General features: G+C 50.4%; 1 protein-coding gene across 1 annotated transcript; it reads right to left on the bottom strand.

Moving 5' to 3' along the window:
* Window positions 1-1,095: 1,095 nt before the first annotated feature.
* Window positions 1,096-23,350, bottom strand: ERO1A (endoplasmic reticulum oxidoreductase alpha). The gene is made up of 16 exons (XM_014936755.1): window positions 23,224-23,350; window positions 14,216-14,335; window positions 13,431-13,514; window positions 10,873-10,911; window positions 10,362-10,438; window positions 10,197-10,270; window positions 9,710-9,830; window positions 9,258-9,295; window positions 8,465-8,476; window positions 7,579-7,605; window positions 7,314-7,406; window positions 5,655-5,901; window positions 4,695-4,764; window positions 4,215-4,301; window positions 3,805-3,938; window positions 1,096-1,567 (listed from the first exon to the last, which is right to left on the bottom strand). The coding sequence occupies exons 1-16, from the start codon at window positions 23,323-23,325 to the stop codon at window positions 1,507-1,509; spliced, it is 1,386 nt and encodes a 461-aa protein (XP_014792241.1). The 5' UTR covers window positions 23,326-23,350; the 3' UTR covers window positions 1,096-1,506.
* Window positions 23,351-24,881: the final 1,531 nt, after the last annotated feature.

Raw genomic sequence — 24,881 nt, forward strand, 5'->3', positions numbered from 1 at the left:
GTGGTTCCCCGTTGTAGCAGTGGCTTTTCTGGGGCTGGAGAGGACAGGGTGCTTTATCCTCTGGTGTTTCTGGGGCCTGAGGGAGGCAGGGCTTCCCTTTGTCCCCATCTCCTGAGGCACAACATGCTCAGATCACCACCTGCTTCCACACACACACAGCTCCCAGGGCAGGAGGTGCTGTGCTTTGTCCCCTCCTGGGGACTTGCCAGCCTTCCAGCCTCCTCTGGGGCTGTGGAGGAGCTGAAACCCCAGAGCTTGGTCCTTCCCTTCTTTCCTTGCAGGGGTTTATCTGGGTGGCCTTGAGCTCGCTGCCAACAGCAGTGACACCTTCAAGTGTCACCCCCCCTACAAGTGTGTTTCTGGGGGGGGGGGTTCAGGCTGAAAAGCAGCACGGCTGGTGGTGCAACTCTTTCACCCCCTGGTCCTGGGGGGGTGTCACCACCGACCACATATGAGCTTGTCCTTTGCCCCTGTTGCGAAGGCAGCTGGTGTAATCGGGGCTGGCTGTGTCCCCGCGGCCACCCCAGGGTGTCTCCTCCCTCCTTCCCTGCCCGGGAAGGCCCCTCTGCTCTGTCCCAGCAGCTCTCTGTCCCACTTCTCCAGCTGCTTGTCCTTGTGAGGAGCAACAATTCAACCTGGCTTCAGCCCCTGAGCAGCCCCTGGGCTGCTCCTGGCTCCCAAACGAGGACAAACCGACTCTAAGAGGGAGGGAGCAGCAGAAAAACCACCACTTCCCAGTTGCTTTCTGCAGGAGAGGCTGGAACTCAGGTCCTGGCTGCCCTTGCCCTACCTGAGGAAGAGGAGGGGTGCTACCTGGAGGCTGAGAAGCTTTGCAGGGCTCCTAAAAAGCCCAATTTTCTCTTCAGAGAGAAATGGAGAGTAGCAGGGTTCTTCCAGCATGCTGCTGCTGCTGCTTGGTTCATCTCTCCTTGCCTCCAAGAAGGACACGATGGCTGAAGCCTACAAAGTGTAGGAGCAGAGACCACCAGGAGCAGCCCAGTACCAGGAAAACGTTCCACCAGTACGAGGAAGGCATCGAGGTAGGGCAGCAAAAAGTTAGCATGGAGACACTGGAAAAAGAGGAACTGCTTGGAATCACGGAGCAGACAAGGAATTTTCCCCCAAATTTATTCAGCATCACAGTTCTGGCCCCACCTCCAGCTTCTGAAGGCAAAGAGCTGGGTCTCATCCATAGCAACAGCACAGCAAGAGTTAAAGAAGTTATTCAGAATGATCTTCCAATATATAAAATAAACTTTACATATAGTCCCCATCTTTATACACACAAAATAGTAGCTTTTGTTTGTTTGTTTGTTTCCCCTTGTACAAAATATTTCTCCATCAGCAGGTTACAGACAATCAGCTGCCAAAAGGAGGTCCCACAAGTGACCTTCACCACGTAGTGGTTGGGAGTGTGAGGAAATGATGGTGTTTGTCCCTGTTTGGAGAACCCGGAACAGCCGAGAGGATCAAACTTGGAAGTCTCTCTCTCTTTCTCCAGTGGATTCACCGCATGTTCCGTAAGATGTTCCTGAAGTTTTCCAGTTCTCTGACGCTGGTTGAAATCCTGCGGGCGAGGAAAGCAAAAGGGAAACCTTGGAGCAACTTACATCCCACGTCTTATTTCAAATCCAAGAGAAAGGGAACTGGGATCAAGGAAAGCTTCAAGGAGCTCTGGGGAAGAGAAGCATCTAGAATTTCAGCTGAATGAGGTTGTGGTTACAACCTTCACTGATTTCCCAAACTCTTTTTAAAGCAAACGGGAAACACTTGAGCAACTTATGTCCCACGTCTTATTTCAAATCCAAGAGAAAGGGAACTGGGATCAAGGAAAGCTTCAAGGAGCTCTGGGGAAGAGAAGCATCTAGAATTTCAGCTGAATGAGGTTGTGGTTACAACCTTCACTGATTTCCCAAACTCTTTTTAAAGCAAACACGGAGAGACGGGGTGGATGAAGGTACTGCAGAGAGCTCAGCAGGGAGCAGACAAACCCAGGAACTACTGGTAAAGAAACAGACCATAATATTACCAGCCCTGCAGGTGGGTCACAGAGTGTCCTTGCAGTAGAAGGGTTTTGGGGTGGTTTTTTTTTTTGAACGACCTACCTCGTTTTTCTTGCTGAAGCCGCATCAGTGAAGGTCCCAGCTGGGACTTTGAGGACACGGCCCATGAAGGAGAGACCTGCCCTTCCCAGCCAGGAGAAACCTCGGGTTTAAGGAGTTTCTGGATAACCCAAATTGCTTTTGGACAAGCAGCAAAAAAGATGGAGGTCTGTTTTAAAAGGCTCTTCTGATCCAGGTGGGTGGACCCCACCTGCAGTGCTGCCTCCAGCTCTGGGGCCACCACCAGCAGAAGGACATGGAGCTGTTGGAGTGGGGCCAGAGGAGGCCACGGAGATGCTGGGAGGGCTGGAGCCCCTCTGCTGGGAGGACAGGCTGAGAGAGTTGGGGGTTCAGCCTGGAGAAGAGAAGGCTCCGGGGAGACCTTGGAGCCCCTTCCAGTCCCTCAAGGGGCTCCAGGAGAGATGGGGAGGGACTCTGGATCAGGGAGGGGAGCCATAGGACAAGTGGTAATGGCTTCAAACTGAAAAAGGGGAGATTGAGATGAGATGTGGGGAAGAAATTGTTGACTGTGAGGGTGGTGAGAGCCTGGCCCAGGTTGCCCAGAGAAGCTGTGGCTGCCCCATCCCTGGAGGGGTTCAAGGCCAGGTTGGAGGGGGCTTGGAGCAACCTGGTCTGGTGGGAGGTGTCCCTGCCCAGGGCAGGGGGTTGGAAATGGATGATCTTTAAGGTCCCTAACCCAAACCACCCTATGACACGAGGCTGGAGTTTGAGAAAAAGCTGCCTGACCCCTGTGTTTCCCCACAGGGGAGGACTTCCAGGGTGGAGTTTTAGCTGGGCAGCAGATGGGGAAGGGAAGAAAGCAAAAGGCTCTCTGCCAGCCCTCAGCTTCCTCTCAACACAGATGTTCAGAGGGTCTGCGAGTCTCCTCCGTGCCGCTTCCAGAGGCCGTGCTGACAGGACAACAGAAAGGCAGAAGGACACCCAGCTCCTCTGGTGCAAGGGCAGCACCACAGCATCCCCAGGAAGAGTATTTTGGGGGTAATGATGCCCATTAGGGTCACCCCACGCAGAAGGTGCAGTGAGTAGGTTTGAGGAGGGACAGGAGCTCTGAGCTTTACGCGTCGGCAGCGACATCGCCCTGAAGAATCCTTTGAAAAAAAACCCATTTGCCAGAAACTCCAGGTCTGTCAACACCACCCAGCTGTAACGTCCAACCCGAGTGTCTCGCAATCTCCTCTCCCTCCCAAAGGCCTCGTTACCCTCTTTTGCTGCCAAAAACCTCCTCATCCAGCTCCCCACAAGGGCCAGACCGATGGATTCCTGTTAAAGGCAACCAGTGCGGAGCTGGGAATGAACTGGTGGGAGCCAGAAGCCTGAGGGAGAGCTCTAATGTGGGCAGAGAGCAAGAAAAGCCACCCTTGTCTGGGGACAATGTGCTGCCAGGACGGAGTCACACGGTTTCCTTCAAAAACTACCAAATTCTGTGTATCAATAGAAATTCCTTGAATCCTTTACAGAAATGTAGAGCATGAAGAAGTGCTTTTAAATTGTTCCAGCTCTTGCCCTCCATTTTAACGTCATCTGATCATCAAGAGCTTCTTTATAAGATCCCAAGTGTGGTCAGAGCGGGAGGTAACACCAATATTCCCGATGAGAACTGGTTGTTTAAGCTGAAATGGGATGTAACACGGCAGCTTGTGTAAAAAAAAAGAAAAATTAGAGGAGAAAGTCTCACACTAACCTTCCAAAAGCGTTAAATAAGGCAACGATTTCTTGTCTGGTCAGCTGGAATCTGTAGGAAGGGCCACTTTCGGGTATCTTTTCTATCAGGTTTTCAGAAAAGAGGATCTTCAGCGCCGTGCCCAGGCCCTGTGTCTGTGCGTGGTGAAGAAAGAGGATGGGTTAAGGGTGGGGAGACACCCAGGGCCCAACTCAAAAGATTTATTTTTAATTCCATCCATCATCTTAAGAGAGCAAGACCTGGGTTTCACTTAGCACAGCTCAGAGAAGGCAGCAGAATTGATGTTTTTGTTTCTTTAGTGTTGCTGTGATGGCAGAGGCTTCCTAAGTATCTAGAAATCCCCTCCATGCCCTGGGGTCTCAGCAGATGAGGTGCTTCCAGACCTTCTCCCCCACCCCCATGGAGCTCACCTGCAGCTTCCCCCACAGGCGACACTTGAAGCAGCCAACACAGTCCATGATCTTCGAGATATTCTTAAAGTGGAGCCTAAATTCCTCCTGGGGGGGAAAAAAGAGGTTCAAGTTGATCGTGGTTATGCACTAATTAGAACTTCTTCCGTGTGTTAATCCAATAGTGTGTTAATCCTGGATTTCAGGCTAAATTCAGTGGGATTGAGTTAGGGAAATGCTTCCTCAAGTGGGGTCCTCAGAAGCAGTTCCCCCTCTCTCCTTAAGGCACATCCTGCCTGTGCCTTGTAGGATCTAAGTGCCTTGGGTACCTACAAGTATCCAAAAAGTACCCAAACCATTCAGAAAGCCAAATTAATCAGAAATACCCAATCCAGTACCCTGAGTGTACTGGGATCCCTTTCAGATCTGGTGTTATCCCAGACACAAAGCTGAAAATCCCCTTTCGGTAGCCCCAAAGGGAAGGGCTGCCCAATTAATTACCTTCAGTTTAGCAGCTTCCTTTTTATTCCCTGCAAAGAGGGAGTTTTCATCGAAATGCAGCGGGAAAGACCTGAAATGGAATGAAAAAAAAAAAAAAAGAGTTTTATCTCTCCACAGCTTGTTTGTATGGCTGAAGTCCAGCTCCACAGAAGCATCTGGTGATGATACTGAAACCAAGAGGTGTCAGACACTGGGCATCTCAGGATGTATTTTAAGTCAAGCTGCTTGTTTCTTAAACCTCTTGGAGGCTTTCAATTTTCACCTGGAGACCTTTTCAGCAATTGCTCCACGGTTTCTAAGCAAGTGGAGTCTGTTTTCTAACAGGCAAAAGCACCAAAGGGTGCTTTTGGGAGGGTGACAAGATAAATTCAAGTATCAATCACTTTAGGAGACCACACTTTTCCATGTGGTTCCAGTATCTTCCATTCGCAGGACCACTGAATCACATGGGGTTGGAAGGGACCTCTGGAGATCATCTAGTCCAACCCCCTGCCAGAGCAGGTTGCACAGGAACATGTCCAGGTGGGTTTTGAATGTCTCCAAAGATGGAGGCAATTCTCTTCTCACTTCAGACTCTGTCCAACAGCCCAAAGTTCTCTTACCAACATGCTTAGGATTATTTTCTAATCAAAAACACAAATCCAGGGCTGTTGTTCCACGAGTGAGTCAAACACGGAGCCAATTTCAGGGCCGACGCGTAGGCGGTTATTAAATCCAACTCGGCTAAATCAAAAAGGCAGCCTGGACTATTAAACCAGGGGCTTAATTACCCTGTTTTGCAATTTGAATAGAGATACCAAATGTCCTCCCAGCAATGCCAACTCTACTGCACAAACCACGCTCTCCCCCTACAAGAAAGAACCCAAAAACCTGCCTTTCCAGGAGCTTTAAGCGAAAGGTTTAAGTGGGCTCAGAGGTGCCAGGGTGGAAAGAGCCACATTTCTCCCCGAATGTAATTACTTGGCCAGATGGAGAATTTCCAACAATAGGTTCTTCACTTCCACGTCCTGATTTCTATTCCCCGTGTAGAGCTGGAATCCGGGGCGGTCGAAAAAGGGCAGCACTTTGGAAAGGGCCCTCAGCTCGATCAGGTAGAGAAAATAGAGGTTCTTGAGTCTCCTGGGCCCTTCCCCTCGGGTGAGGACTTCATCAAACCTCTGCTGGAACTCCGTAACGTTGGGGCCCCATTTCTTCTCTGACCACGTATCTGAGAGAGCGGAAAAAAAAGAAAAAGCCAAAGCAATGGGGTGAGGTGGATGGGTTTTAGTTCTGGTTCACCTCCTCCCACTGTCGAAAGGCGACTCTGACCAGGGAGATCCAACCTTTAGAGGAGTCACAGCCCTTTCACCAACCGCAAATTGGTCAAGAGTCAAGAAAAAGATGCTTTTAACCAACCCCAAGGGATGCAGAACTCCTGCAGAGCTCTGACACTCTGTTTAAAACATGGGCTGCACCCCCAGCAGGGCGAGGGGGGAGAATCTGCCCCTCTGCTCTGGGGAGACATCCTCCCAAGTGCTGCCTCCAGCTCTGGGGCCACCACCAGCAGAAGGACATGGAGCTGTTGGAGTGGGGCCAGAGGAGGCCACGGAGATGCTGGGAGGGCTGGAGCCCCTCTGCTGGGAGGACAGGCTGAGAGAGTTGGGGGGGTTCAGCCTGGAGAAGAGAAGGCTCCGGGGAGACCTTGGAGCCCCTTCCAGTCCATCAAGGGGCTCCAGGAGAGATGGGGAGGGACTCATCTTCTGTAGCCTCTCACCAACAGAAGCCACCTCTTTCTACACAAGCCAAGCAGAGACACACTTGCCTGGCTGCAATCAACCTTATTTTCCCTAATCCTCTCTGCTGACTCCCAGCTCATCTCCTGCCTTTGATGTTTCCCTGTTATTCTCTCTCCCAACCCTAATGTAGCCCAACTCACATCCAGGCGAGGCCTATGTGGGATGTAGGGACTTAAATATAATTGCTTGGTTAAATCTAAATTACTTATCCAAATTGCAACAGCCATCTACAAATCTGTGCTTCATTTTTGTAAGCTTTAGCAGAATACAGGTGGTCGGCTCGGTCCACAGGTACCAGGACTAAATCCTTCAGGAAGCCCGTCAGAACCTGCACCCCACGCGGCAGGAACGGTGTGTCGTGGGCAAGACACACAAAAGTTGTTTTCACATTGATTTTTCAACCCCTGGGGTTGCAATTTAGATTTATTTTTTTTTTTAGATAGCTATTTATGGAGAAAGGAAAAACGGAAACGGATCAAGGGTCTTGGGAAAAGCCCAGCCAAGCATTTCACAGTCGAGGTGTGATGGTGGCTGAAGCGACCACCATGAAGACTGGCTGCTGTAGGAGGTTAGAAACCCACTCCAAAATAACCCTGGAGGAAGAACAGGAGGAATAACGTGCTGGAAGTCTCAGTACAGAGCACGCTACGGCCATTTTTAGACCCGGAGGCCACGTGGTCGCTGCATTCCTGATTCTGTCACACAACCTGCCTGCTGAGGGAGGGGAGGGAAGAGCACAGAAGTGGGCCTGAAGCCTGCTGGAATGGGGCAAGCGTTTAGTGGAGCCACAGAAGTGCCAATTTAGGACTGAGGCAGGATCCCTACAGCAGAAATTAGCATTTACCTTGTAGAAGGTACCTGGCGCTCAAGTGGATGTTGATGCTCGCGTGGAGACCAGAAATGAGTCTGTAGAAAGCTCGTTTCTCTACGCAGACACCTGAAAAAGAAATGGGTACTTCAAGATATGGAAAGCACACCTTGAATTTCTCTCTCCCAGGTCTAGGGCAGAAATCTAATCCCACCCCAGCAGGGTCAGTAACTCCCACCCACTCCCTTGGCCATTCCACCTTCATCCTGGGAAGAGGAACCGAGTTAAGAGCAAGGATTACCTTTTAGCCACTTGTAAAACGTGTGCCCTGGGGACAAAAAGGAGAACAAGTGCATCAGTTTGAGACATCCCACAGCAGAAGGAGGCCTTTAACACACTGTGACATGCTTTTGGCCACATCCTTCCAAGCACAAGATGATCCAGGAGTAAGACAAGGGCAGCACCTTCCCCTCTGTGGCACAGGAGGGCTTCTGCCCTCCCGTGCCACAGAGGGGAGGGTGCTGCCCAAATCTGCTGCCCTGAAACCACCCCAGAGGTAGCCAGGATGGGGAGACAGGTATTTTTATGAAAAATAAAATAAAATAGTGCAACCAAGCATATGCAACCACACAAGTCAGTGTTTCACCCACCACATGCTTGAAAGCAATCTGGAGAACATCAATTTGGTGATAATTTGGAGACGAAGATGTGCCAAATAGACAGGCCCAGTGCTGCAGAAGGTGAAGAGCTCCAGGGCACAGCCCTTCCCAGATGTTTCCCCCAACATTGCAGAGCCTGAGGGATTTGGACACCCAGCTCCTACCAGATGTCAGAGGCTTTTGGGGCTACAAGTCTTCTCAAAGCTCCAGCCCAAGAGCTGCTTTCTCAGCAATAACAAGTGCTAAGAAAACCACAAAAGTCCCATTCCTGAAGGTTTATGCCACTTCAGTGACAACCTTCAAACAGGACCTGTGTTCTAAAAAAACCCCTGTTGATTCTTTTTAAGACCTTCACCCAAGGATGGGCTGGTCTTGGGGACAGGGACCTCAGAGAATTTCAGGACAACTTTGGATTTTGCCTGGGTTTTGCCAACCAGGTGCCTTATCTAACGCTACAGCTCGTGACAGCGTGATAAAGATGCCCCATTTGTTTCTGTTATCAGTAAAAACAAACATAGTGTCACTCACCTCCATCGTCTCCTGATGGAAAAAAAAACCAAAACCACCAAACCCGGATGGTAGAGGGAGAGAAAAGAGGAGATAAAAATTACACATGACCAAAATTAACCTCCAAAGCCCAAATGTTAAGATCGCTCTGTTAATCTGCTCTGACAGGAGAACAAGCCTCTCCAGGGTGGTTTAGAAACCCTCTGAACACAGAAAACACCATGAAATGCTCCTGAATAACCCGACCAACACAAGAAGGATCAATATTTGCAGAGGAAGTAAAACCACCGCACATTAAACCAACAGGGAGCGAAGCTGGTGATGTTCTTGATGCCTGGGCAGGATGGGGCATCAAGAGACATGGGGTCTCTTAGCAAGAAGCTCTTTCGTTTCCAAATCCCTTCCCTACTTTCATTTACACATTTAGCCTTAGCCTCTAGGGCAGGGTTTCTCTTACTGGGTGGTTTCCACAGAGGATCCCAGCCAGGTTCTCGTTTCAAACCATCACAGATGGTTTTGGTGCTGCTGAGTACAGAAACCAGGGACCCAGGAAGAGCTCAGAGTTCAGGCTTGCTCCCAGCCCCTCCAAAGCTTGCACTTTTGCCAGGAGTGGAGGATCAGCCTTTCTTTCCCATGATGGATGCTAGAAAGCCACATTTCCAGGTGCCCTTGTGATGGCCATAAAATTCTACCCTCGATCAAGAGCTACAACGTGTTTCTCATTTAGTAGAAGCAGCTCAGAAAGCATTTACTTGTTCCTGGAACTAGGATCATACGCTACTAAATCACATAGTGAGATAAATAAATGACTCACCTCTACCAGATGTCAAAGGTCTCTTTACATTGTGAGGCCTAAGAGGGGAAAAAAAATAATCATTTCAATAAGATATATAAATAAACAACTGTCTCCTCGCTGCGCAGAAACACAGCACAGCAGAAGTAGTTACTTCCCTGCAGCCAAATGACTGTGTGCCCAGGACAACATCACATAGGAATGAAGGCAGGAAGGATCATACAATGGTCTGGGTTGGAAGAAACCTTAAAGATCATCCAGTTCCACCCCCCTACCCTGGGCAGGGACACCTCCCACCAGCCCAGGTTGCTCCAAGCCCCCTCCAACCTGGCCTTGAACCCCTCCAGGGATGGGGCAACCACAGCTTCTCTGGGCAAAGGATGGGGAATAATGAAGCAGTTTAAGTACACGCAGCCTCTCCACAAAAAATCAGCACCTGTGGGCTCGTGGAACCTGTCTCCCAAAGCACCTACTTGAAGCAGTTTTCTTCGTAAATGCTGTTCCAGATCTTCCAGGCATCCGGTCCTTTGTAGCCAGTGTAACGTTCAGGATTCAGGAGTAGATCCACGTACTCGGCGTCAGGAGAATAGATATCTGTGAAGCAAAGTGTTTGTCACTGACCCAGCACTCCAGAAGGAAAATGCCACCTTCCAAGCCTGATCCAGCCACCCCCTTCACATCCTGGACACTCTTTGCCAGCAGAGAGACCAGCTCATCCCCCTCCAGAGAGGCCAGAGCACAGCACTTGCTACTCATTGACCCGTTGCAGCGGGGAAAAGCTCTCTGAAATATTTACATCATGTTATTTTCAAAATACTCCGAGCCCGAGGGGGGTGGAAAAGAGAAGAAACGCTGGGTGTGCTCCAGGCTTGCTGAAATATTACATGTTGGCCAGAAAGGTCTGCAGAGGTGCTTAAAATCCCAGGACAAAGCTTGTCAGATCTAACAGGTCCCCCGTACCATCGGCTTCGCAGAAGCTGTCTGAAGAGTCATCGTGCTGTGTCCACTGCAGCACCGCCTGCTGGGTTTCCTCACTGGGAAGAAAAAGGAAAAAAACTATCAGAAAGAGCAGAGATCCCAGGTTTCCTTCAAGAAAAGTAAGGATTATGGAAAAAGAAGCCCAACCTCAAAGAGCCATCGACAGCTCCAAGCCTCTTGGCTTCTTCGCATTCTTCAGTGAGGCTATTGGCTTCTTCCGAATACTGGGTTGAAAAGCAAAGGGGCGGGGAGAAAGGAGGATTAAAAAAAGCATTTTTTCTGCTGTTATAATTCCGCCTTTAAAGCACCAGCCAGTTTAAGCATTAGAAAGACTTTCATGATTCATTCCCCCTGTATTTCCACAGGATTTCTGCAGTTATTCAGAGGCTTGTGCAATGGGGCTGAGCGGTGCTGGGACTCACAGCAGCCTCTGCTGTTTTGCTCTTGGAGGAGTCTCCTCAACTGCTCCACATCAGTGGAGGAGAACACCTGAGTTGAGGACAGCCACCTCACGGGCCCTAGAGCATGCCAAACCCTTGGAAGAGGGTAAGAATCCCAACAGATGCTGCCCATCTGGTTAAAGCAGCTTTTATCAGCTGCAGTGACACAACGCTGGTCCTATAAAGCGGCATCATTTTGCACCCAGGGACACACCTACCTTGTAACTTCCAGCTCGGATTCCATCAGGGACTTCATCCTGAAAAGACAAAGTGTGCTACACGTGAGGCTGATGAGGCCTTTCAGCCTAATGGTCGAGAAAGACGTTGAGGAAGGCGACCACGGTTTCAAGGAGTCAGGAAGGAAGCAAAGCGCTCGGCATGGCTTACAACACGTCCCATTTCTAGCTCCTCCACAGTCCGGGGTTAAGCAATATTCTTGCTATTTTATTTTGACTTTTTTCGCAAGACTTTCCTTCTCAAAAGGTCAGCAGCCTTCAGCAGGTTATGTTTTGCTTACCCAAGTGTGAAGGTTGAGGAAGCCGATATAAACCTCTGAGGAGCCAGAGCTGCCTGTGCTTGGCCAACATCTGGCATCTGTCCCAACCCAAACCATTCCATGATTCTATCATCCTGTCTCCCAGCAGGAGCCCAGGCACCTCTTTTCAGATATTTCACCTCCTGGCCCCTGATATACATAATCCAAAACCTTTGTGTGCAGGTCTGGAGCCCTCAACATAAGAAGGACATGGACCTGATGGATCAGGTCCAGAGGAGGGCCACAAGGATGATCAGAGGGATGGAGCACCTCTGCTCAGGCACTATGTCAGGTTATGTTTTGCTTACCCAAGTGTGAAGGTTGAGGAAGCCGATATAAACCTCTGAGGAGCCAGAGCTGCCTGTGCTTGGCCAACATCTGGCATCTGTCCCAACCCAAACCATTCCATGATTCTATCATCCTGTCTCCCAGCAGGAGCCCAGGCACCTCTTTTCAGATATTTCACCTCCTGGCCCCTGATATACATAATCCAAAACCTTTGTGTGCAGGTCTGGAGCCCTCAACATAAGAAGGACATGGACCTGAGGGATCAGGTCCAGAGGAGGGCCACAAGGATGATCAGAGGGATGGAGCACCTCTGCTACGAGGACAGGCTGAGGGAGCTGGGGTTGTTCAGCCTGGAGAAGAGGAGGCTCCAGGGAGACCTAATAGCAGCCTTCCAGTCCCTGAAGGGAGCCTACAGGAAGGCTGGGGAGAACCTGTTTAGAAAGGCCTGCAGTGACAGGACGAGGGGCAATGGCTTCAAGCTGGAGGGGAACAGATTTAGACTGGAGATGAGGAGAGGGTTCTTCACTGTGAGGGTGGTGGAGCACTGGAACAGGTTGCCCAGGGAGGTGGTTGAGGCCCCTTCCCTGGAGATATTCAAGGAGAGGCTCGACGAGGCCCTGGGCAACCTGGTCTAGTTGGGGGTGTCCCTGCTGACCGCGCGGAGGTCGGACTAGATGGCCTTTGGAGGTCCCTTCCGGCCTGGGCCATTCTATGATTCTATGATTCCCTTTCCTCACTCCATCACGTAACGTCATCCTCACCAGCCCCACGCAACACTAGCAGGGCCCACAAGATGCTCAGGCCCTAAGTTCTCCTCAACTTCCATGTCCTCCATCAGTAGGAAGGCAATAAAACCACTTCCATCAGGAAGAAAACACCACCATGGGGAGCAGCACAGCAAGAGAAAAGTTAAATAACAAATAAGGGTTATTTTCGTTGCTTTCAGAATGAAATGGACCCAAACCAAAATAATTAAAGCCAGCAGCCACACAGTCAGCACTTAAATTAAGAACAACTTCTAGCTGCTACTAATGTTATTGTCACATTGGTCATGCACATGACCAAAACCATCCTTTTTAAGGAAAAAAAAATATTTAAACAAAATTTAGGGTTATTTTGAGGAAAAATAAATAAATCAATCGATTTTGAGTCCATAATAGGTGCTTTTTGAAGACGAGGGAAGCAAAGGACACTTGTTTGAAGGGTAAGGCAGCTGCTGAGGAGCAGCACCACCACACACACTGACCACAAAGCCAGGCTGGGTGGCATTGTCACCACCCCTGTCAACCCAGCAACCGAATCCTGATTCACTCACTTTCTCTTCCCTTTCTCTCCAGCCAGACACCTGCAGTCAAGAGGTTTTCTTTTAGCCCAGAGAACAAACTCCTTTTTTTTTCCAGGATACAGAGAAAAGAGCATTTGCTTTTGTTCTGGGAAACGGAGGACTTGGAAAGAGCCAATTCATGGAAAGAGAAAGGTCCTGGTCAAATTTGTCAGCCCAAGCTGCAAATCACAGCGTAGCTCATGGGCCAACAGGTTGAATATTCTGGCAAATTCACACAAGAGGCACTTCTTGTAACAACACTGATTTGCCCCAAAACTCATCTCACTGATACCAAAAATAAAAGAGGGACGAGGCCAAGTTTTTGGCTGCTCAGGGAGGGTCAGCTATTAAAAGCCCAACCTTTCTTTAGCCCAAAATGCAAAATTCTGAAAGGTTTTCTCAGTATTACTGCACCTAAGAAAGCTCTGAAGCCACAGTTTTGCTCTAGCTACAATAACGAAGAGTAAATAATTTCCCTGCTTCTTCCTCTTGATCTGCAAAAGCCCAATATAGAAGAGGGGGAAAAGAAGGGATTTGGTAAAAAAGAGTAAATCATTTCCCTGCTTCTTCCTCTTGGTCTGCAAAAGCCCAATATAGAAGAGGGGGAAAAGAAGGGATTTGGTACTTACAGATGGACAGGGCTTTACAGCACAGTCTCTGATCCCACAGTGACTGTTGTCGTTCCAAAAAGGACACGGTTTCTTTAGGTTGACCTACAAAGAACATATTATCCTGTTATACGTTTCCTCCGTGCCACCAAGCCAACCTTGGTTTACCATCACACACATCTTCAGCCTCTCAGTGCAGGACTTCAGATAACAAAACTTTGAGCAAGGTTCTTATGCTTTTTCACTCACAGACATCTCTGTCCCTGCTTCCTTCTGACCAATCTTAATATTTCTGTTACAAATCCCAACACTGGAAGGGGAGAGGACATTAACAAACCCGTCTTTCTGGTCCCTGAGTCAGTATCATGTACCATTCTTTTAAAACAATTAACATTTAACAAGATTTTGTGGGTCTGGTAGAGACACCCATCAGTGTTTGAGAGACATTCGGACTATGCCCTTAAATAATTTGCTTTAATTTTTGGTCAGCCCAGAAGTGGTCAGGAAGTTGGACTAGATGATCGTTGTAGGTTCCTTCTAACTAAAATATCCTATTTCTCTATCTTTAAAAACGTGCAATTTATTTTAGAAGCATGTTGTTGTATCACATTAAGATTCTCCTGACAATAGAAGAGTCAGACTTACTGTTTTGCTAAAAATAAGTATTAAAATGGGGATACCTGATTTTAAAAAGATCAGAAATAACTTCAAGGAAGATTTTATTATTATTTTTTTGTTTGTTTTAAATAAGAAGCAGCAGCCCACAAAATTCATGCAATAATCTAATTCTTGTATGAGAAAGTTACCTTGTAGTATCTAAAATAGTCGTTTTCCAGAAGTTCATTCAGCCTAGGAAAAAGCTTGTAGTTGTTGAAGGCATCAATGGTTTCTACATCGCAGGTGCAGTCATCTAAATGACCAGTGACCTGTTGGATAAAAAAATAAAATAAATAAATAAATAATTAAAAATTAATAAAAAAAAAAACTTAGGCTCTACTTTTTCACACTGATCATAAAAAAATTCACAGTTTTCTTTCCTTGTCTGCACATCAGACAGGGTTATAGAGACCACAGATGTTTCTGCTGGGGACACATCCAGTGAGACAGGGGATGTTGGTGGCTTTAAGAGCTGTGACCCCCACATAGGGGGGCTCACAGCTCCCATTTGGGACCAGCCACCTCGGTCTGTAGATGACACATGGGTGAGAGCCGACCTTTGCAGAAGGGACCAGCCAGGCAAGCAATAAGGCCACCAAAAATGACAGCTCTTAAAGAGAGTCCTTGTTGTCAACCAGCTTTGTTTGATTTAATCAGAACCACAGCAACTGCACCGTGTCTCTCTCCTGGCCTGGGAGAGCCGTTTGGCAAGAAAAAACATTTGTTCTAAATGCCATGTGGAAAGGCAACGCTTCTTGCATCATCCTGAACAACTCAACAAAGCTGTGTGCAAGCCCTGAAGAAAAAAAAAAAAGTAATAAGAAAAAATATATAAAAATAAACGCAGCAGAAATGCAGCTGTGGCTTTCTGACACGTAGATTTACCGTCTGGATGACCAAGTTGCCCAACGCAGAAGGAGTTTTGCTTTCCCCACACGCCCTGATGAGTGCTTAGGGAAATCACCCTGACCAAAAAAAAAAAAAAATTAAAAAAAAAGGAAGCATTGCGACTCATTCAGCCTTAACAGGACGCCGGGGATTTCTCCTGGATGTTGATGTAGCAAGAGAACACGTGGCAGGATGCCATTCCCCAGGATCAGACAAATTCAGAGGTTTAAGACCAAAGCAGTTGTTTTACGTGAGTATTGTTGATTTACGAGGCAAAAGAATGGGATGTTTGCCACAGTTTGTGATAAGAAACCCTCCTGTCACTCCTGTCCCAGAAAGCCTACAAGATCCTGGGAGCAGAGAGGACAGAGATGTACAGTGCAGTATTTTGGGGGGGGATGCCCAATCTCCTGTCTGGGGAGACACCCCCCCCAACCCAGTCCAACTCTGGGACCACCAACAGCAGAAGAACATGGACCTGTTGGAGTGGGGCCAGAGGAGGCCCTGGAGATGCTGGGAGGGCTGGAGCCCCTCTGCTGGGAGGGGGGGCTGAGAGAGTTGGGGGGGTTCAGCCTGGAGAAGAGAAGGCTCCGGGGAGACCTTGGAGCCTCTTCCAGTCCCTCAAGGGGCTCCAGGAGAGATGGGGAGGGACTCTGGATCAGGGAGGGGAGCCATAGGACAAGGGGTAATGGCTTCTAACTGAAAAAGGGGAGATTGAGATGAGATGTGGGGAAGAAATTGTTGCCTGTGAGGGTGGTGAGAGCCTGGCCCAGGTTGCCCAGAGAAGCTGTGGCTGCCCCATCCCTGGAGGGGTTCAAGGCCAAGTTGGAGGGGGCTTGGAGCAACCTGGTCTGGTGGGAGGTGTCCCTGCCCAGGGCAGGGGGTTGGGACTGGATGGTCTTTCAGGTTCCTTCCAACCCAAACTATTCCATGAAGAAAGCAAGGAGATGAGCAGAACCAGCCTGGAATCATCAGGATAGGCAGCTCCTATGAGGTGTGACAGGGTGCACTGCCCAGCGGTGGCATAAATGGTCCCCAGGGGAGTACAGGAACAAACAGGAAAATGGGGGATGCACAAGATCAAAGGTGGCACCGGACTGTATTTAAGGGGCTGCCACTTATTATATGAAATTATTATATACAGGGAGGAAATAGCCACGTGAGAAAGATGAGCCACCTGGTTTGACGCATTTCCGGAGAGCCCTCAGATAACTCAGCCAGAGCTACACATGAGTTTCAATAAGCCCCATTATAATTAATTACTGCTGGAGAAATGAAGCTCCCTGCCCTCCTTCCAAGAAGGAAGGTGGAAATGGGAGCACTTGCTCTCAGAGGGGAAGAGGGGGGAAGGAAAACAGCCTGGATTAAGCATGGAGCACTTTAAAGGGGAGGGCAAGTTTCCTCCTGGAAACCTTGGAGAGAGGGGGAAGAAATCCAGGCTCTAGATCCAGACTGACCCATACCAGGAAAGAGTAATTTTGGAAACAGCTTTTTTTTTTTATCCAAAAGGGTTTGATATTTTGGACTGGGCCACACTGATCTCAGGAGGAACAAATGGAAATCTATTAGAGCACATCAGAACATCCTGCTCCACTCAAGCAAGTAGGGTTTTTTCTTAACACACCTCATTTGGAGGCTCATTTCTGTTTCTCATGGTCACATCAAAGCCCACGGACCCATCCTCACGCACGTACTGTATCCTGTCGTGCATTTTCACATAGTAATGAAGATTAACAGCACAGCAATTAAGCTTTCCACTAACCTGAATCACCCCTGTGAAAAAAAACCAGCCGCAATTTGCTAATCCAGTTGCTCAATTTAAAGCCGTTTCAAAATTAAAAAAAAACCCAAACCAACAAACCAACCGCAATAAAAAAAACCACAACCACCCAACCAGCCACATCTTTTATTTCCTGGAAACTTGGGATCCTTCGAGGCAGCAGCTTCTAATTTGGGTGGAAAAGTGCCGGACAAAATGATTTGTGGATGATCTTCAGCTGCTCTCTGTATCCACACCGGACAAACACATCACCCCAAGGGAATGGCAGCCCTGGAAGGGGTAACATGGAGCACCTCAACTGAAAGAACATCACCACTTCCACCAGGCCCATCTTTGCTACCTCTAGTGACCAATTAAAGCCAGAACCAACCTGGCAAAACTATTATCATCCTGAAAATAATCCAGGGTGAAGGCACTGCAGATGCCCCCATAATATTCAGGAGTAGGTGAAGGTCATGCTTGGGAGATCTCCAAATATCTGCGGCTCAGTGGGAAGGTCAGCCCCAATGCCACCAAGAATGTGCCTGCACATGGGGGTAGCACAGGCAAAGGGGAAGGCTCGAGCTCTGCTCAAATCAGAGGGAAAAAACTCCTTCTTCCTCCAAGGATTTCAGTCAGTCCGTGCAGAAATGGGCAATTTTCCTAGCGTGACATGGAGGTGCTTCCCAAGGAGGTATCGCTGGCCAGCTGACCATCCCGCTCTGCCTCCTAAGCCACCAGGCTGCTGAGAAAGCTCAGCCAGGCTTGGTGGCACCACCTGGATGTGCCCAATCCACCAAAATCCACAGCCAAAGGATTATGAAAGACAGCATCAAGAGCCAAGTCTCCTCAGAAATCAAGATGAAAGCCCCAGTGATGCTACAACCAAAGTGATGACCCGCTTTGAGACACGGGAGGGGAAGTACCAGACCACTTGGCAGGGCACGTTCTTCAGCCCAGAAGTTCCCTCTTGCTCCATGACCACCAGCCACCCCATGACCTGTTTCTTTCAGACCCATAAGCAGCCAGAGACCTACTTGTTTTTGGGTTTTAATTCCTGCTGTCACAGCAGCTGAGCTACAGCATGTGCAAACCATGTCCTACAATGGGCGGTGCCTTCAAATATTTTCGGGAGGTGGGGAGAAAGTGTTTTATCGACATCTCCAGCCAGTAATAATTAAGAGCGGTTGTTTAAGATGAAGCATCAGCTGATCCTCTCCCAAACGTGTGCCCTGTGCCTGCTGGCATCGGCGAAGCAGGGCTCTGAGAGACATCACCCCACCTGGCAGAGGTGTGGGAGCCTGGCAGGAGACCGACGGGCAGGGCTTGGGTTTGCCCGGTCGGAAGAGCTTCATCGGAGCTGCTGGGACAGATGTGACACAAGTGGCTGCTGAGTAAGCACTCAGGAAGGCATTCAGCCCCACCGTGGTCACTCTTGATCCCTCAAAAACAGTGTACCCACCTCGTGTGCGTAACACAGGTGGGAACACCACCACACGTGGACTCAGCATAATCCTTGGGTTTGGCCTTCGCTTCATCTTCCTCTGCCTCCACCCCAGGCTCCTGTCAGTTTGTCTCACACCACCTTTTGCTCCTTCCACCAGGGTCACAGAAGTGTCCCCATGGCAGTGGATTGGGCTCCATCCCAAAACCCTACACCATCTACCGTGCAGCTGGCAGGAAAGAAGGAAAACACTTCACCTCCCACTTGCAGTTGCAACAGGGCACAGGGAAGGGAACATTACAGAGGCTGAGGAGGTGGCTTTTAGCCTGTACCAACTTCACCAGCAGCTGCCTGCTCTGGTAGACAAGCCACACCAGTGCCAGGCTGATGGAAAGCTTGATGCTTTCTCTGCTGCCCCGGCAGAAGGTTCCTTACAGTCACCCCACACAACTGATTTGTGACCGTGCCTGTGGCGCTCGGTCCAGCCAGGTCCCCCTTTCACCCGTGCCAGACTCGGAGCAAGTGGCTTCCAGCCAGGTAAGGCCAGTCATGGCCAGCATAGAATCATGGAATGGTTTAGGTTGGAAGGGACCTTAAAGATCATCCAGTTCCAACCCCCCTGCCCTGGGCAGGGACACTTCCCACCACACCAGGTTGCTCAAAGGCCCCTCCAACCTGGCCTTGAACCCCTCCAGGGATGGGGCAGCCACAGCTTCTCTGGACAACCTGGGCCAGGCTCTCACCACCCTCACACCAAAGAAGTTCTTCCCCAGATCTCATCTCAATTTTCCCTCTTTCAGTGTCAAACCCTTCCCCCTCGTCCTATGGCTCCCCTCCCTGATCCAGAGTCCCTCCCCATCTCTCCTGGAGCCCCTTGAGGGACTGGAAGGGGCTCTAAGGTCTCCCCAGAGCCTTCTCCAGGCTGAACCCTCCTAACTCTCTCAGCCTCTCATCACAGCAATACTCCAACCCTTGGATCATCTGCCCTGGAAGCAGCATATGCTGGCCTAGGTGCTCTCCCTCCCCATCATTTACCCAGAAAACAAGGACTGGAGCTTCTGGAGCTCACATAAAAGCAAACCTCATGCAGGAGTCTCAGGATGGGGCTAAACTGCAGAGGCTAAAGTGCTGTCAGATAGCACCTCCAAGCATCTGCCGGCAAAGAAGGCTCTCCAGATGTTCTACAGTTGGAGGCTACTTCTTGAGTCACCCCATGGAGATGGGGAACTGTGCTACATACAAATTCCTGCCCTGAAGGCTGTTAGGTGAACACCAGCTCAACAGAACACAAGAGCGGCTTGAAAGTCTGTCTGGGTAACTAAGAGTTCATTCCCAGTGCCCAGGCTCACCCCTAATGACAACGTCTTGACCACAGAAATGCCCCTGAAGGCAACCAGCCCTGTGCCAGGCCAGAAACCCAGTCAAGATCCCAGCCTGCCAAACACCTGCAGCACCTCAGCTCCGTGCAGCTGCATCACTGTGTAAACAGAGAATGAGCAATAATTACCAGGAATACGGAGAATTGATTCAGGGCTGACTAAAGCATTGCTGCAAACAGGAATATCTGGGTGGGGGACGAGCTGCCCGTAAAGTTCCAGGGAACTCCGATAGTGAAATGTCATTCAAAGAATCCCAGAATCACATGGGGTTGGAAGGGACCTCTGGAGATCATCTAGTCCAACCCCCTGCCAAAGCAGGTCCACCCAGAGCAGGTTGCACAGGAACGTGTCCAGGTGGGTTTGAATGTCTCCAGAGATGGAGACTCCACCACCTCCCTGGGCAGCCTCTTCCAGGGCTCTGCCACCCTCACAGCAAAGAAGTTCCTCCTCATGTTTAGGTGGAACTTCTTATGGTCAAGTTTGTGCCCATTTCCTCTTGTCCTGTCCCTGGGCACCACTGAAAAAAGACCAGCCCCATCCTCCTGACACCCACCCTTTGAGTATTTATAGGTGTTGATCAGATCCCCCTTTGGTCTTCTCTTCTCCAGACTAAAAACACCCAAGTCCATCACCTTTCCTCGTAAGAGAGATGTTCCAGGCCCCTCATTATCTTTGTAGCCTCTGCTGTGCCCTCTCCAGCAGTTCCCTGTCCTTCTGGAACTGGGAAGCCCAGAACTGGTCCCAGTGCTCCAGTACTCAGCGCTAACGAGATAGATGGGAAACCAAACAGCACGTGAAACTCAAGCGCTTTTAGTGACAGAGGGACATTTCCACTAAGAGTTTCAAGACTGGTTCGTAATTTCTGTAAATAAACAAAGAGCTAAAATAACAGTCATAAAAAGCAGAACAGACAGACGGGAGCACAACACCCATCCCAGAATTACAGCCCCGCTTAAGTCAGCATTTGAAATGTTGCTACGGCAGCCGCCCTCGAAAGCAGCCCTTGTCAACTGCCCTGACACGGGCTGACAGGCAAGTCAAAGCTCCTCCACTCACCCCACGACAAGGTTTCTTCATCTGACAAGCCCAGGAGATGGCTCACAGGAGGAAACAAGAAGCTCTACCCAGGCCTTCAGGTATATTAACAAAGAAGGGTAAAAGACACCATTAAAGGCTTGCCCTGTATTTTATTTGGTGGTAAATGAAGAGCACCAGACCAGTTCCGCACAAGATGATGAGCAGATTAATTTTTTTACAAAAAGCTGAGGCAGCCCTCGGGGGTGTTTTTAAGAGGTGAGGTGGTTTGTGAGGCTGGGAAACGCTGCCCTACATAACACGCTTTCCCAAAGGCAATAAAATCTGGAAAACCCCTAAGCCCTTGCGCTGAAAACTGAACTGAAGCTCAAGCTGCTCCATAAACAAGAAATGCATTGTCGCAAACCAGCAGCGTATGAAGTACAGCACCAGTTCCTCCAACCCAAGGAAAAAAGACCTGCGAGACACTCCTGTGCCAGTTCTTTCACTGGTTGGAGCCTCTTACCCCATACCACCCTCCTGACTCAGACCTTGATTCTTAGGAAACAAACTTCACTGCTAGGCAGGAAACATACAAGCATGAACCATATAGAGATATAGAATCAAAACACGTGCTTTTCGGTTCTTTATCAGCATAGCTTATATTTACCATTTCCACCCAAAACTGAAGTGTCAGGAGCCACCCAGAAGGAAAACCCAAACCCAAGGGCACACTGCATTTGTTTTCTTTTTCCACTCTCAGTATCCGACTTGCATTTAAGTACTAGAATTTTAATACAGCAGGAGAAGGCTCTACAATAGCTTCTCTTCTTTAAAAGGCAACAGAAATAAAGCACCAAATACACTTCATCGTCTTCACTCCTCGATTTTGCAAATGTCCTTCTGCAATGAGTTCCAAGGCCAGGTTGGATGGGGCTTTGGGCAATCTGGTCTGGTGGGAGGTGTCCCTGCCCAGGGCAGGGGGGTGGGACTGGATGATCTTTAAGGTCCCTTCCAACCCAAACCATTCCACAATTCTAAAGGTAAGTCAGAAGGAATCTAAATAGCCACCATTCCCCCAAATCCAGCTGCTTGGTCCCATCTCTCAGTTGACATATACCCTGTTGTTCTAAAGGTAAGTCAGAAGGAATCTGAATAGCCACCATTCCCCCAAATCAGCTGCTCAGTCCCATCTCTCAGTTGACATATACCCTGTTCTGTCATTGCTGTACGTCAACAGAAGGTGCACCAAGCATCAGACAGTAACACGCTCATCAACAAGGGGAATTAACACTGGAGGAGCTTTAATGAGTGGGGCAGCCCCGCTCACCCTGTGTATGGCAGGGTATCAGGTACCTGCTGCAGCCACACTGTCTCCTGGACAGCAGAGCTGGGAGGAAGGACAAGGCAGACCTGCAGGAAAGGGGATGAGGCAGCTGCCAGACATTATAGCAACACACATCCCTGAAACATCTGATGAGAGGCACCTGGGTGGGTAGGGGAGAACTGCTCCCCCAGCTGAAACACCCACCATTTCTGCTAGGGACAGGTAGAAAACACAGATAAGAAGACATGGAAGATGCCATAGGGCTGCTCAGTGGGCAGAAGGATAGAATGGTTTCGGTTGGAAGGGACCTTAAAGATCATTCAGTTACAACCCCCCTGCCCTGGGCAGAGACACCTCCCACCAGACCAGGTTGCCCAAAGGCCCAGCCAGCCTGGTCTTGGAGCATAGAATCATCTAGGTTGGAATAAACCCTTAAGATCATTGAGTCCAACCGTCAACACTAACAAAACCATCACTAAACCACATCCCTCAGCACCACGGCTGCCCAGCTTTTAAATCCCTCCAGGGATGGCAACTCCACCACTGCGTGACAACCCTTTCAGTGAAGAAATTTTTGCAAATATCCATCCTAAACCTCCCCTGGAGCAACTTGAGCTTATTTCCTCCTGTCCCATTGCCTGTTCCTTAGGAGAAGAGACCGACCCCCCCCGGCTACACCCTCCTTTCAGGGAGCTATAGAGATCAAGAAGGTCTCCTGGTCTCACGACCAGGATGGAGGGAGCTTGGAGCAACCTGGTCTGGTGGGAGGTGTCCCTTCCCAGGGCAGGGGTTGGAACTCGATGATTTGCACTATTTTCCCCCTGGCGTGGGGCAAAATAGTCTCACAGCCTTGGGAAGGGCATCAGCCCCAGGAGCTGGGCACTGAGGACAAGGATGCCTCTGGTTTTCTGATGTCCCTCAAGCTTTCTACTTGTTCTGTTGAAGAGCTGGGTCAAGCCTGTCCTCCGTAGCATCCATCCATGTTTAGATTGAATATTTGGATGAGGTATTAGGATGAAATCCTTGCCTGTGAGGGTGGTGAGAGCCTGGCCCAGGTTGCCCAGAGAAGCTGTGGCTGCCCCATCCCTGGAGGGGTTCAAGGGCAGGTTGGAGGGGGCTTGGAGCAACCTGGGCTGGTGGGAGGTGTCCCTGCCCAGGGCAGGGGGTGGGACTGGATGATCTTTAAGGTCCCTTCCAACCTGAACCATTCTGTGATTCCCATCAACCTCCTTCTCTCCAGGCTAAACCACCGCAGCTCCCTCAGCCCTTCTCCCCAGGCACCCCCGATGCCCAGAGAGGCACCGGGACACCCACCCCATCCCGTCCCGTCCCCCGGCGGAACCCACCTGGCAGAAGCACCGTCTCTCCGCCGCACCGGGCTGCCCGCGGGCCACCAGCAGGAGCGTGGCGAATGCCAGCACCAACAGTAGCCCGCTCCTCGTCGCCATCTCTCCGCGCCAGTGCCAGTGCCGCCGCCGCCGCCGCCGCCGCCGACGGAAAAAGCGGGGCCTCCCCCGCCCCCGTCCCGTCCCGCCCCGGGGCGCGGCCGCCAACGGCGACGGGCGGCCCCGCACGCAGCCCGGAACGGCCCCGGGCGGATCTTAACCCCTGACGTGCTACCGGTCAGCGCCGGGGAACTTCCCGCTTCGGTGACGAGAAACTCATAAAAATCGGCTGTGAATAATCCAGCCGCCGCCGCCGGCGGAAAAAGCGGGGCCTCCCCCGCCCCCGTCCCGTCCCGCCCCGGGGCGCGGCCGCCAACGGCGACGGGCGGCCCCGCACGCAGCCCGGAACGGCCCCGGGCGGATCTTAACCCCTGACGTGCTACCGGTCAGCGCCGGGGAACTTCCCGCTTCGGTGACGAGAAACTCATAAAAATCGGCTGTGAATAATCCAGGGGTTCGTCTGCTTCCTGGGCACCCCCAGAGCTCCCGAAGGGCCGTCACGGAATCGTGGGATGGTTTGGGTGGGAAGGGAACTTGAAGATCATCTAATTCCAACCCCCCTGCCCTGGCTGGGGACACCTCCCACCAGCCCAGGTTGCTCCAAGCCCCCTCCAACCTGCCCTTGAACCCCTCCAGGGATGGGGCAGCCACAGCTTCTCTGGGCAACCTGGGCCAGGCTCTCACCACCCTCACAGTCAAGGATTTCATCCTAATACCTCATCCAGATATTCAATCTAAACATGGATGGATGCTACGGAGGACAGACTTGACCCAGCTCTTCAACAGAACAAGTAGAAAGCTTGAGGGACATCAGAAAACCAGAGGCATCCCTGTCCTCAGTGCCCAGCTCCCGGGGCTGATGCCCTTCCCAAGGCTGTGAGACTATTTTGCCCCACGCCAGGGGGAAAATAGTGCAGATCATCGAGTTCCAACCCCCTGCCCTGGGCAGGGACACCTCCCACCAGACCAGGTTGCTCCAAGCTCCCTCCATCCTGGTCGTGAGACCAGGAGACCTTCTTGATCTCTATAGCTCCCTGAAAGGAGGGTGTAGCCGGGGGGGGTCGGTCTCTTCTCCTAAGGAACAGGCAATGGGACAGGAGGAAATAAGCTCAAGTTGCTCCAGGGGAGGTTTAGGATGGATATTTGCAAAAATTTCTTCACTGAAAGGGTTGTCACGCAGTGGTGGAGTTGCCATCCCTGGAGGGATTTAAAAGCTGGGCAGCCGTGGTGCTGAGGGATGTGGTTTAGTGGTGATTTTGTTAGTGTTGACGGTTGGACTCAATGATCTTAAGGGTTTATTCCAACCTAGATGATTCTATGCTCCCCTCAGCCTCCTTTTCTCCAGGCTGAACACCCCCAGCTCCCTCAGCCTCTCCTCATAAGACTTATTGTCCCCCAGGAGTCCCAAAGTCCCCTCCGTATACGTCTATACACTGACATATGTATAGATACCCTAGATATATACACCCCTAGAGTTAACTCCAGCCACTCTCAGGTCCTCACAACTCCTAAGGCCTGGCTGTCCCCACCAGTCGCTCCGCGCATGCGCGCCCCCCCCC

This window comes from Calidris pugnax, unplaced genomic scaffold (assembly GCF_001431845.1).
Source record: "Calidris pugnax isolate Ruff unplaced genomic scaffold, ASM143184v1 scaffold10, whole genome shotgun sequence".
Taxonomy (NCBI): Eukaryota; Metazoa; Chordata; class Aves; order Charadriiformes; family Scolopacidae; genus Calidris; species Calidris pugnax.